General features: G+C 39.0%; 1 protein-coding gene across 6 annotated transcripts in view; it reads right to left on the bottom strand.

The window, feature by feature from the left end:
• ctnnd2a (catenin (cadherin-associated protein), delta 2a) overlaps positions 1–14,610 on the bottom strand; it is a 265,685-nt gene that overhangs the window by 113,946 nt on the left and 137,129 nt on the right. For all 6 annotated transcript variants that reach the window (XM_034298153.2, XM_026938090.3, XM_026938091.3 and 3 more), the window contains 2 exons: positions 13,363–13,876; positions 4,886–5,077 (listed from right to left, as the gene is read on the bottom strand). In XM_034298153.2, coding sequence (XP_034154044.1) covers positions 4,886–5,077; positions 13,363–13,876 — 706 coding nt within the window. The remainder of the gene's footprint in view (positions 1–4,885; positions 5,078–13,362; positions 13,877–14,610) is intronic.

Genomic DNA, 14,610 nt, shown 5'->3' with positions numbered 1-14,610 from the left:
GGCAAACACTCAAGTTTGTACCCCCTCTCTTTCTCTCTCTCTCTCTCTCTGGAAAGTGTGAGTGTTTGAATAAGAGACTGGAGGGAATGTCTTCAAGACGGCTCTTCCTCCAGGTTCAGGTTAATCCCTCTTTTATTTACAAAACGAGACTTTTCCAGAACGTTCTCAGCAGTATGGCTGTCCTCGTGCCTCTCAGCACACAGCAAAGCTTAAGTGACTTGATTGAGATTTCAGAGAAAAGTACAAGTCCTTCCACGATGATTCCTCATCTACAGCTTTAATGCAGACCTGTCATTTATATATATATATATAAAAGCATTTGAGGAAACTTCAGTCATCGACTTATATGGGAAAGTTCCATGAACTCAGACTCACTCAATGCACAAGTTAATTTTTTTTTTTTTTTCAAAATTTTCTTTTGGAAAAAAAAAAAATCAGTTTCAATTTTTACCACCACAAGCACTTGGTTTAACGCCCAAGAAGCAAAATCAGGGATAGAAATTGCACACTGCAGAAGCAAACTGTGCTGTCAAATGTAATATGATGTAACGTACTTTAAAAGGTTTAAATGAAACTCAAAAAAGGCTAATACAATGATACATGAATAAAAAGATGGAGATCATTGAAATAAATCTAACAGGAGTCTATTGTATTGCTAATATATTGCTGCATCAATACTCCTAGTTGCACTTATCAGAATCACTGCAAAATTTGGTTTAATTGAAGAAAATGGCACAGTTTAATTGTGCACACAAATTAATGAAGCCAAGAGATACTAAATCAAGGTTATGAAATCGTAATGTGTGCTTTGTTTATGCTTTTAATTCACAATTTTATGGTGTTGAATTTTTGAATTGGATGCACTGTCCTGTAAGGAAAACCTGCTTGTGGTTTGAAGGATAAGCTGACCTAGCACTCAACTGCTACAGCTCGCTTATCTTTTGGATTTTTACAATCAAAAACATCAGTTTCAGCATGATGTACTGTGGTTACTTCAAACTGTCAGATAGTGGCGCTGGACATTGGAGCCAATATTACAGTGTCGTACATAACTGAGACATGCTTCTGTTTTTCTCAAACTCCACAAACATTCATAACTCTTGCTTAACTTCTGACTAGAGTTTAAGTCTACAGTTACGTAGACGTCTTACTACGCACATAACTCAGAAAATGGCCCTGTGTGATTCTCACTTGCTGTATATCCCTTTATACACGCTATGTAATTGCATGTTTTGCTTCTGAATATTGGTCTATGTTCTTTGCCATAGGTCACATGACCAGATATGCAAACTGTCTAAACACATCTATAACACTGAAATCATCTCACTGCATCTTTGCATTTGAATTTGAATATGTAATATGAATTTGTGTGTCTGTTGCTGTCCTGCTTTGTTTAAAGACCTGAACACGTTTACATATCGAGGACGGCACATACAAGGAGCTGGGGTTTGATTTTCTCTCATTAGGTTCGTCGGATTGTTAGAACCTCTCAATGTTGAAACTTTATCACATAAACATGAAAATGATGTAATGGAACTGCTAGAATTTAACTACAACCCAAACATGTTAATCCAGAGATAATGAAGTTTTTTGGTTCTCATGTACGTTTGAGCTGCAGTTTAAATTAAAGAGTGGGAACCTGAAATCCACTCATTATGGTTCTGTTGAGGTACTCCCATTCTGAGTAATCTTTTAATCTCTTTTAATTAACTTGATCATCAATGGACCAGTCGTATTACTTTAACTCTCCACTTTACTACATCATGGATGTAGCAGTGCAGCTAGGTGAGCACGGTAGATTAAAGCTGGCTGTGCATGTTAAAATGGAAAAGACATTTCAAAGCAAAAAGTTGTCTTATGAGCAGGAAAAAAGTGCCGTGGCTCGAGTTTGTACAGTCGTAAAAAACCTGTGTTCTTTATTGTTTCATTGTTCACCGTTTCACAGGGTCGGCAGATTTGTGCTACAAAAGCAGCACAATGCTAAATAAAGACCAGCTCAGAAACAAGCCCAGGGTTAAAACTTAAACTGCGACCATCTCTCCATCATTGTAAAATTTAATGTAATATTTACAAATAATGTCAAACAAAGCATTTTTAACAAGACACTCTTCAAAAAACATGCAGTTTCCCTATGCAGTTCATTCACCAGGTTGTTGATGACAGATAGCCTTGAATAATTAGATATATAATATGTAAATATGTAAATCACTTCACTGACTTTGTTTTGTCATATGTTGGGTGTTTTCATGAATGAGTTTATGATGATTGTGGGATTATTGGATTTGGTATAGAATTTGAGTATAACAGGGTTTTTCTTATCCAGAAACCAACTTTTGCACTTTGTTTATAGAGTAAAAAAATGATTATAAGTGGGATAAAAATGCATCTATTACTTGATAAGTGCTCACAAATATTGTCCACTGGGAAAAAAATGAAATAATAACAAAAACAAGCTTTATTTATATAGCTTTTATATGATAAAAACATTTTACAAAGAAAAACATAATCTAAAATGAAAACCAGTATAAACGAGAAGCAAAAAAAAATCTAAAAAAAAATATTTTATTATAAAATAGCAATAAAGTGAGTAAAATAGTAATTAATAATTAAAGATATGTAATTAAGATAAAACAGTAAAAATAAAAAAAGTTGTAAATTGTAAAAAAATTTAAATGAAAGATTTAATTAAAAAAAAATCAAATACCATATTTTTAAAATGTCTATATTAGCATTTATTTTGATTTTAGGTTACATAATGGTGAACTTTAGCATACCAGAGACTGTTAATGTTATGATTAACAGTCTGAAAGTTAATGTCAGAGACAAATTTATTCCTACGCATTTCATGAAATCCTAGTAAGCATCAAAGCTAAGCTTCAACACACTCATGAACATCTCATTTGCCTTGGAAAGACACAAGACGGAAATCTCATGCCTTAAACTTCAAGTTAATTTAAGATCTATGCGAAGGAATGAACTTGGTTTCAGTGAGAATATAACAAAGCAGAATTCCTGAAGACGTATAGCTTTAATCGGACTAAAAATGATCCACCGTAATGGAAATAATAGAGCCTTAATGAGCACCAGACTCGCACAGAAAAATTCCACTTGACAAATAATCTTATGACAAATAATCGCAGTGTCACTAGCACTCTCATCTATTCCACAAATGCTTGCCGGAACCTTATGCATTATACATTTCCCATTCATAATACATGCGCTCATATACTGTAGAAATTTAATGTCTTAAATTCTTAATTTCCAAACGCTTGAGTTTGTGCAACTAAACAATGAGTCATGCACGACGACCTGCGGCAAACCTTCTCCGCCTGCCTGTACACCTTTATAAAAATGTTTTCTCACTGAAATGTTAGGTAATAATATAATTACAGTACAGGGAGGAGGAAAAAATGAATAGCCTGTCGCTGACATGAATACAATGTGGTGAAAATCATTCTGCTGATGTTAGCGGCCCATTAAGCAAAGGCAACAATATTGAAAGAGAATTGAGTTTCTTACTGCACACCATGAGCTCTGCTTCACAAAGGTCACGGAAATATACTTGGTTGCATCAGGAGAGAAAAATTACAATAGGAGCCCTCTATTAAAACGGGCTATGTGCATTTTTATTTGCGCAAATGAGGCGCGTAAAAAAGGGCTGACATTTTGTCTCAGGGAGTTCTCGAGATTACAGCGCATCGCTGGTGCGTTTCGCGGCTTTCCACACTGAGAGCTTCTTACACCCACACGGCACAGTCTATTTTAGAAGTAATCTTGGTACAGTTTGCTCATTTCTATTATAGCACTATCAAATTGTCAATATATTAATGCGCTCATTCAAATGCGTTATCGTTTCTATAGTAACTGCTCCAGCTAGTAACAGGGACTTGAACACAAGCTGCTCCACATGAACGGATAAAAAACGTGTGTAATTATTGATATGCATTGATATGGTGAAGTTTTCTGTGAGAAGATGTTTATTTAACATTTATGGAAGGAGTCTCGTTTTGCATTTTTTCTGTAATGCTGCATTTTTTTATTGGTCTTATTGACGTTCCACAACATTAAATGTAACTATAAACTGATAAAAGTATGGCGTCAATAAATAGAAAATTGTAATTGCTGACAAGTTGCTGTATAAGAGGAATAAAACACTTCATGGTGTATTGCTACAGGGAAAAGAATTGAACAGTAACAGTAACTTCAACTCACATTGATTATTTTCCTATTACAGCACCCCCCAGGGAGTGTTATTCCTTACACATTGGCTTTGTTGCCCTGGGAAAAAACTAAATGGGCAAAATATGATCTTTTATCAAAGCTTTATCATTTTATCTTTTGTCCTTTGTCTGGATTTACCAAAGAACCATGGTGTCCTTTTTTACTTTTACAAGAATTAATACACATAATATATATGCAGCTTAAATGTAACAGTTATATAACAGATGCTTACATTAGCTTACAAGTTCAGAGGTTCAACCTCCCATGAGAGCCCACAAAACCCTAACTAAATAATACACTTAATCTTCTGCATCTTGAAGAAAAGTCACTTAAATTCCCTCTTAATTCCTTCGAGCGTGACTGAATTAAAAAAAGCTAAATAATTAGCATCTAATTGGATTAGCATGCTTTACCTGACACGAGATCAAACTCCAAGCATTGTTGCGAGACATTTCAATGAGGTCAGTACATCTCGGAGGTAACACTCAGCCGCATCCCCTCAGGCACATATATTTAAAGCCTAGCTCTAAAGAGGTCACTACTTGGCTGTGAGCAACGTCATGGTGGATTAGCACGGATCTGTTGCTCTTGAAGAAATGAGAAAGTTTTCTCAGGCAGGGATTGAATCACATTTATCACATTTACAACTGGCAGAGGAACCTACCAGTGTTGGTTCGGTAGGTGCCAGTATGTCCTGGAGCAGGGGGTTCTGCTTGACTCTGACTCAGGCTCCTCATTGGACCTTTCTGGTAAACCCGGTCCTCATAGATGGGCTCGATGTGGTGCTCCGGAGACTGCAGGGGTCTCAGATCAGAACCCGTGTGGCTATGCTGACTGCTGTATGAGCTCCGAGATCCTGTCGAGAGAAAATAACACGTCAAATCACAGTTCCTGGACTTCCTGTAGTGTGAGTTGCAGTAGAGCTTACTAATGTGGTTTAGCTTGGAGATGAAATTTGATCAGGTATGATGTGGATCATTGGAAAACTGCTGTGGTAAGACCACATCGCACCGTCCTCTTCTTCATTATTTTCCTATCGTGCCTTATTTATTCCAGACTTGAATACAGAATAATTTGATCACAAAACAAAAAAACAAAATGCAGACAATATTACCCCACATGCTAAACTCTGTAGTATTGCACTGGAGGTACAAAGCTGATCCTGGCTAACAGACAACGTTATCAGAGCATTCTGTATGAATACAGCAGGTTCAAGTCTTCTAAGATTTCAAAAATAACTTTCTTAAAACATCTTATGAAATAATGTTTGTTCAAGATGTTAGCAGACTGTTGCGCAGATACACAAAAACTCTGTATCTAGTATCTAAGGGTCCACATTCTCAAGGCCAGACCCAGGATTAACTCCGGGATGGTTTTGGGAGGGCGTCATCATCACAGTTTTGTTTTCACACACTGATAAGCTCATTCCAAACTATGTATCAATGGCTAAATTTTTAACTCATGTCTGCTATGTGTGCATTTTTTGCTAAATAATTTAGATACATTCTTTTATTGTTTTCATTAATTTGTTCATCTTCTGGAAGCACTTTATCCTGGTATCGCATTAATCAGTCCCTGCTATCGTTCACAGGCATGTTCACCATTTTCAGGTGAATCAGAGCTTTTTTTATGGACCTTCCATGCTTGACCAAATGTATCGACCTCAAGTGTAAATATGTCCCAAGGACAAATGTAAACTGCCCCAGAATACAAATATCATTGGCACTTGTAAAAATGCCTGAAAATGTGAAGACAATGATCTCTTTTCATTCCCAATAATGTAAGCAGACAAGAGTTCTCAGGAGATGAAAGGGTAGATGAGAGGAGTAGGTGTTTGAAACATCGACACTGGGGAAGAGAAGATGGAATGGCATAACCATTTCATCTCACAGGGATCAGACTCATCTGCAAGTTCAAATCTACACCTCAACAGAACAAAGTACACACTTTCCTGTATGGACTATAAATGCACAAAGACTCCAACTATCTCAAGGAGATTCAAGTGTCACATCTATAGCCAACTCCTCACAAACACCCTAAAGTTGGACCCACAATATACCCTTGAAGCACTCCAATGCCAAGTGATGTGTGTGTACGTGCATACATTGCAACACACAAACTTGCAGAGCCCACTCCAGCTCTGCAGATGGCTAGATCAGTGTCGGGTGCTATGCCTCTTCTCGCCATAATGTAATTGTGCAAATGTTCAGACAATAAGAAGCTGCAGTTAGAGTGGGCTCTCCCTGTAATCACCTTATCAGTGTCAGCCAGCCGACTGCCTCCACTCGCTAACCCAATTCCTCCAAGGCTGGGGAGAGATCCTCGGGGGTTTCCAGAAAGCGCTATAAAAAACATTCACCATCTGGACAGCACCATCTTAAATGTTCTACTCTGTGGAGCAGTTGGCTTTTAAACTCAGAAGAGCCTGAGAAACAGCATGGCAGTGAGCCAGGCAAAGAAATTCATGTTTGGATGCCCTCCTGAGCTGTTAACACGAATGCTTAACATCGAGAAAGAATTAGACAATTGAGAGGAAGATAGTTCTATTTAAAGGCTTACTTGGAGTCCCAAGAACAGTGGTTCTCAAACTTTTGTGTAGACAGGAACCCAGAGAGCCAGAGAGTTTCCACTGATAGAAGTGGAATCTAAACTTGTCATTAGATTTCAGTTTATGTTACATATAGGCATAATCATTTTGATAATAGTGGGTTGTGATTTCCACCACGGTAATGCTTCAGAAATCCCTGGGGGTCCCCAGACACCACTTTGAGAACCATGGCTCTAGAAATTGGTTTAGAAGCAATATTTTTAGCTAAGCACTTTGCCCAGGGAGATTTGGGTAAAGTCAGAAAGACAGACAATCATCCAAATAAATAAAGACACACACACAGAAAATCTAAAGTCCTGAGCTGTGATTAAGTGAGCACTTCTCGAAGGGCAACTCTCACTAGGAAACTTTTCCACAGCCAATTTGGAAGCTAAGCATTTCGTCCAAGTAAATTTAATTAAAGTCAGAAAGACAGACAGTCATACAAATAAATAAAGACAACAGAGAGAGAGAGAAAGATAAAGTCCCGAGCTGTGATTAAGCGAGCTCTTCTCTGAGGGCAACTCTCACTAGGAAACTTTTCCACAGCCAATTTGGAAGCTAAGCACTTTGTCCAGGTAGATTTAGACTGAAAGCTCTCATCTCCCGTGCAGTTCCCTGTGTACATTAGCACAATGTTCCCTGAAGATAGCTTCCTTCAGAGGCTGTTGGAGGAACAACATCAACACAGTTCTCTCCACATTATTCACAACATGATGAAACAACATATGCGAAAAAAGAAATTCACAGGAGTTTGAGAGCTGCGGGACTGAGGACTGCTACATATTCATTAGAATGAGTTCAAAAACAGCTCTCTACTGAAAACTGAAGAACTGCAGCATGCAGCTAAATCAAGGTAGTGAATAAAAAAGACAAACTGAACAGCCAAAATTGGCCTCAAGTCAGGATCAGTGGTGACCTTTGGTCAGCGTCATGGTCATGACGGATCCAGAATCCAGATGAATCCAGGATCCACCATGAACACTGTGAGGTGGTAACTCTTCCTGGTGCATCATCGGCTGCGCTGATCAGAAGTTTTGAGGTCAAATCTGAGGACTGCCACTGTTGAGACCTTCAGCAAGGTACTTAAGTCTTGTTTATAATTTCTGTCAGTTGGTTCATAATTCCTGTCAGTTGGTCGCATTTCCCATCAGCCATTTCTCTTTTCCCCTTAATTGGTTCCCGATCCCCCTCAGTTAGATCCCATTTCTGGTCTGGTGCTTCCCATTTCTTGTTGGTTGTTTCCTTTTCCCATCAGTTGGGTTCCATTTCCTGTTGGATGGTTCCCATTTCCAGCCTGATGTTTCACATTTCCCCTCAGTTGTTTCAGGATTGTTCCCTTTTCCCTACTGCTGATTCCCATATCCCATTAGCTGATTCCCATTTCCCTTCAGTTGGCTCCAAATACTCATCTGTTGGTTGGAGGCATTTTTCTCTTTCAAATCAACACAGAGAAGCTGATTCTCATGCAGGCAGTGTTTAGGGATTGTTTTTGTGTAAACTATCATTTTAAAGTATTTTGCCCAGCACTCAGTAAGACTTCTCACTACTACTAGTATCATCATTTCCTCAAATGAGGTGACACCGAAAACTGCAACCTCCCACTCTCCATCAAAGCGTGCCTCCCCACTGGTTTGATGGACAGTCTGCAAATAGCTGAGAACCTCCTACTGTTCTGAAAAACCAAGAACATTTCAGGCTTTCAGAAGTTCATTTCAGGCACTTCTGCCAGCGAATACACCAGGGTTTCACCCTCAACCTGTCAGGATTGTATCCTGTCTCACTTGCTTCGGATAAAAGTACCTGACAAGTGAACACGTTTAAATTGTTCATCTCTTTACTTACTTTTCTTATGCGCTCAAATAAATACCAGACATATCACCTTTGCAGCATTCTCGCAGTAAATGGCTTGGAGCGACAGTAAAGCGTTGTTCTGCTGTAATACTGAGCAATAGTGTATATCTAACAACAGGACAGTAACAAGACATACAATCCACTAATCAGAGCATAAATTCCCTTCATTCCAAGAGAACACGCAGACCTATTTCACCTCTAAGAATTTGCTCAGTCTTCATTTGAAGTGTAAATTGTTCACAAGCGAGATTTAATGTTAGAGGTTTTCGCTCACGGCAGATTGTGCCTCTCTTTTTTCCACTATATGTTTGTGCTGATGTCCACTCTATTTAGCATGTTATTCTCACTGGACGGGACTACACTGTGATTCATCAGCAGAAAAAAAAAATAATACAATGTTTTTCTGAGGCTTCTGGGAAACTTGGAACTTCGCCAAATACCGACAAGTGCATCTGGTGCTCATAGCACAGAGCAGCTTGGAATCTTCTTCTTGTGCTGTTTGTGCTTTTTCTAGTCCATTATTCCTAATACAGACACCCAGTAACCCAGCTAGCCACTTAGACCCCCAACCTCTTCAATTATCATCTATGAAAGGTGACCTGAATGACTGAAAAGCTTCTCAGACAACTCAATTCAATCTCACTGGAGCTTAAAAGCTCCTACATTTTGCCTAGACATCATCAAAAGCAGGTCATCTGAACAGAGAAAGGAGTTAAAGACATACTGCATACTCTGCGAGGGTTTCTCCACCACTTAATTCCCCCATTTTACATAAAATTGCCTTTCAGCACCATTTAGGCTCGACTCTGAGACATGGGAGGGCGTGGCTCGAGAAACCGGCGGAGGAGAGTGCAAGGACATGGCAGGAGCGCTGCGTGGTTTAAAGCTTAGACGCTGGAATAAAAAAAGGAATAGACCTAGAGAAAGTGAATGGGATTTTTTTCATAGCAATGATGTTTTAAGTAAAGAATAAAGCACTCAGTGTTGTGCTGTTATAGGAAAGTAATCAATAGACACTGGATACTCCTTCCATAACTGTTAAATAAACGTCCCAACACAGAAAACTTCACCATATCAACAATTACACACAGTTTGAATGAGTTGCTAAGTTAATCAACACTTTCTGACCAATCAGAATCCAGAATTCATCAGTGACGTTGCATCCTGATCGATTATAACCATCAATATGATACAACCATTTTTTTCTTTTTTGTTTTTAGGACATTAAAACAAACAGAAAGAAGATTAGTCTGAATCACATGGGTGATCAAAAAGTTTTCATCGCATCGACACCCACAGAATCAGAAGCGCATTTCCTCTGTGGTTTTTGATTTTTGCTTCCCAGGTGTCACTCTGTGGGTTTTATTGGAGGACCTGCTGTATGGCAGGTTTTATAAATCTGAAATCAATGGCACTGACATCAATAAGGCTCAGACTCAGGCTCTGAATCAGCTGCACGATTCGATACGTCGTCTCATGCCTCATGAGTGCTACTTCGCTTTCTGGTTTTGTAGGAAATTACGTGATAATCACGTTTAACATCAGGATCAGTTTTTTGCCAAGCTGTCTTTGGGAATAAATTGAAACTCAAGATTAAGGGCACAATTTTTTTTTTGCACGATCATAGGGCAAACTCAAAGCCTGACATAAGATCGTGTTTTGGCTGTAGAAGATATTTTATGATGCCAAAGAGCAGAACAACTGTAAAAAAAAAAAAAAAAAAAAGCATGAAGTTATAATGATTAGGTCAAACACTATCAGATCAGTGAATCACGTTCCTTTTAACGATTTAAAAGCCGAGTGTGTGCCGCTGGCTCCGTGCTGTGACATTTCCATAATAACATATGATTGGATTTAGAAATAACTAGATGCCTGGCATATATGATATTTGTAGTCATTTAGCCATACATGACTTACATTATCTGATGTGTCACTTAACACAGTCCGGATAATAAAGGACCATAGTTAGATTTGAGTTAAGTGCGTGCAGAGAGGATTTAATAGCAAAACTGCGCATATGTAAGACGTCTCTCGGGTTATTCTGAACTTGATCTTAAGCGCATTTTTCTTGCATGATATTGGCTCGAGTAAAGAGCAGTATTAAGTCCAGCATGTCTGACAGTTTGATGTCACCACAATATGTCACACTGAAATTTATGTTTTGGCTGTAAATACACAAAAAAACATGGAATGCCATTTGAGGCTGATATTAAATACAGAAACCTGACACTATTACTTACAATTACACACTGTTTATCTTGAGGAGCGAATCACTTATGGATAAAATTATAAATTAACTTGTAAATTAAAGTGATCTGTGAGTGTACCATACGAGTGCTAGGTCAGCTTATCCTTCAAACTGTGGTCATGGTTTCTTTATAGGCGAACGCATCAAATTAACAAAAAACTCTGGCACTATATTATTATTTTGGCAAATCCAAATAGCAGATTAGAAACATGATAAAATGGCTTATATCCTGCGCACACATTACAATTTCATGAACTCAATTTAGCATCTCAGGGCTTTATGAAGTTGTATGCATGACTATTTGTCGGAGGATGATATAAAAAAAACTAAAGTGCAAAATAATAGGATGTGCTGGATCGAGTGCTATTTTATAAGCTGATGAACAATGAGTGTGGAAGCCATTTTGTAAAACCGAATCAATTCTGCAGTGATTAATGTGATCATTAAATCTAGAACTATTCATGAAGCATTTTCCACATTTTCTATTCCTGATTTTTTTTTTCATTCTTAAAGGCAAGTGCTTGTGTCTAGACACTACTCAAAAACCTTGTCTTGGATGCTTGCGTGAGTTGCACGCTGGTGAATGGGGCACCCAGAAAATCATGCGTAACCTGATTCTGAAAACAACCCAGTGATGATTCTCAACTGAACTCCCAAGAGTGATGCGGGACTTTTTTCTGTCTCTAAGTAAAATGACCTAATTACTGAAGCCAAACACTGCTTGCTTAGAGACAAGCCCAGTAAATAATGTGTATTTTAATGACTATGTTAATGGTGAAAGAGTGACACCAATTGAAGCCACGGACAAATATATGCATCTGAGCTAACTCAAAGCTCCGCCGCTCTTCTTTGATGTCCTTCTAAACATCACCAAAGCAAAATAACCTTCATAATAAAAAAAGGACTGAACCCTTTCAAAGGACGCCATCTTATCTCTACACTTATGGACTGCAATCAGGGCTGGACCTCCGACAAAGTGCAATCAACTATGCAGAAAGAGAAGAAGACCTCTGTCCTGGTCTGAGCTCATGTGATAAAAACAGAATGTGTTCAGAGTTATAAAAACTCTGTTTGTACACCAGGACCTCAAGGTTTTTTTTAACCAAATTTAACTGAAGATCCATTGATGCTTTCACTTTGATGTTGGATAGTTAGAGTGCTCTGAATGTCAGAGACAATCAAACTTGAGCTCTGAGAGAAAAGAACATTTGTAGAAGTGCATAAAGAATTCATTGTTTTTTTGTAAGTTCAGTTTCACTGTAAGTGAAGAACTTTCCCAAAAGCTTGAACAAGCACAAGTGCAGGCGAATTGATCTTCTAAAGTCTTGATCCCACTGGTACAGCATCCCCATCTGCGAACAATTATAATACATTATATATAATATTTATACCACAGCACTGTTGAATTCTGCATTCTGATTGATTCTCCTTCTCATATCTTATCTTTTCTATAGTACCAGCTCATTCACAGGGATGTGTATGGCAGACGCTTCACATAAACAGAATAAAAAATGTATGCAATCATGATGTTTCCTGTAAGGAGAAGTTTATTTAACATTTATGGAAGGAGTCTCCAGTGTCAGTGCTTTGTACCAGTCAGAGTTAAAGCTGTAACTTTATGTTTTCTGACATCTTCGGGACAGAGGAGTTTTCGCTTTGCAGTTTCTGCAAATCCCTAACAGGAAGTAGCTTGTTTCACAGAACATTAAATGCAACTACACAAGATAAAAAATGTCGTTCATCAATTAATAAATTAAAAATTCGAATCTTTGGCAGATTGCTGTGGTATAAGGGTGCATATTAATGATAGTACATACTCAGTAATGGTCTAGAGAAGTACATAAGCACACAACTTGAGACAGGACGTTAGTTTGAATATTCCTTTGGGGACGCCATGTCACATGGTGTTACACTGCCTCCGCTATTTACGAAGGTATTTCACCACTCAGATGTGTCGCGTTAATTTCTGAGGACATGCACAAGCGATACACCAAATGACTGCAGGATACACGCGGCAGCCATGTTGCATACACATATGCATAGTCAACAGCAAGTATAAACCAGCGTTAAGAGGAATAAAACACTTTATGACATGCTGCTTCAGGGTGGTGACAGTAACTCCACTTCATCACACCTGTTATTTTCCTATAACAGCACCACATGGTGATTTATCCTTATAATTTACTCTCAAGGTATGAGAATTGTCATAAACCATTCCTATATACCAGTGTATTTCCAAATTCTAAACCAGAACCCACAGTTGAACCCTGATCTACTCCTTAAAAACTGCAAACTGTACTGAGGAAGGCAGTCCTCTAGTTCATTGATGTAAAACAAAAGACAACATGTTGAAACGCAGCCACAGTGCTCAGAGAGCTGTGCCAATACGGAAACAGCTAGACAAACACTCCAGACACGCCACCCACCAGATCATAACACGGTTGGCACTCACCGGCGAGACTGCCGGGCCTCTGCAGCGTAGCGGTGGCGTACAGCTCGTGCGAAATCTTGTACTGCTCTGAAGAGTGCACCAGCCTCTTGGTGGGCGAGAGCGTGGCGTAGCTGCCCACACTGAGCTGCTGGTGCAGCGGCGAGGCGTTGTTGGACGGCGATGCCAGGCGGATGGGTGAACTCGAGGCCGTGCCCCCAGCTCCCACAGCGTTAATAGGGGAGCTGCTGCTGTAGGACTTGGCGAGCCTTGCAGGAGAGGGCTTGGGTGAGGAGGACGAGGAGGAGGAATGCAGCCGCTGGGTGGTGGCGTAGGGGGGAGCGTCCGAGGCCGAGCCCAGACGCTGGAGCTTGGTGGCCGAGCCGGTGGCTGTGCCAGAGGGCTGCATGGAGCTCAGGGGAGAGCTGAGACGAGGAGCAGGCAACGTGGAGCTGGAGTAGTAGATTCCCGAAGCTGGACACGGCTGTTGGGGTTCAGGGCCATGGCTCTGGGGTTGAGCTGCACGGCTGGATGTCACCTGCAAATAGTTGGAAGAGAGTTAGCATCTGGGTCTGGATCGAAAGAAGAGTTTTCAGTATGCTATTTTCATGGCTTAACAGCAGTAAGAGAGCAATGATAAAAAAAGAAGATCAGCAAAATCATTATTTTCAAAAAGCCAACTTTAATACAATGAAGCAGAGTAAATACGGCGTATCATACAACAGAAAGCTCTCTGAAATATACACATTTCATTTCCAGTGGTCAGTAAACTTAAAAAGTCAGGAAACAGACTATTGCTAACCAGATCTCAACCTTCTTTAGCCCTTAAAAAAGTGAAAAAATGTACAAAATAGAGATTATATTCAGGTCATTTTGACCTTGAGTCATGTGAAGGCATTTTGGCTATCTATAAAATAAAGCATTAAACCACTCGAGGGCATGCGTTCTTACGATGGGCGTGAAGGAAGGGTGCAATTTGATAAATTTGATAACGCACACACTCAAGTGACATATTGCTTTTATAAAATGGCGACAAAAACAATACGATAAAATCTAGCATTTAATAAATATTTTATTATTAATAATATTCACAATAAGCAACTCTTCTGCCACTTAATGTAGTTTTAGTTGCTAAGCAACATGGCAAAGATTAGTCTATTCTATGGATAGTACAATAGCTTATCTGTAACGTAGAACCAGAACAATGCGCTTTATAACACTGTTTATAAGACTAATAATTCAGAAAATGATGCAAATTTAAAATGAAAAAAT

The sequence above is a fragment of the Pangasianodon hypophthalmus genome, chromosome 22 (genome assembly GCF_027358585.1).
Source record: "Pangasianodon hypophthalmus isolate fPanHyp1 chromosome 22, fPanHyp1.pri, whole genome shotgun sequence".
NCBI classification, from domain to species: domain Eukaryota; kingdom Metazoa; phylum Chordata; class Actinopteri; order Siluriformes; family Pangasiidae; genus Pangasianodon; species Pangasianodon hypophthalmus.
Note: the sequence above shows the minus strand (reverse complement) of the source record. Positions and strands in the feature narration are given on the sequence as shown.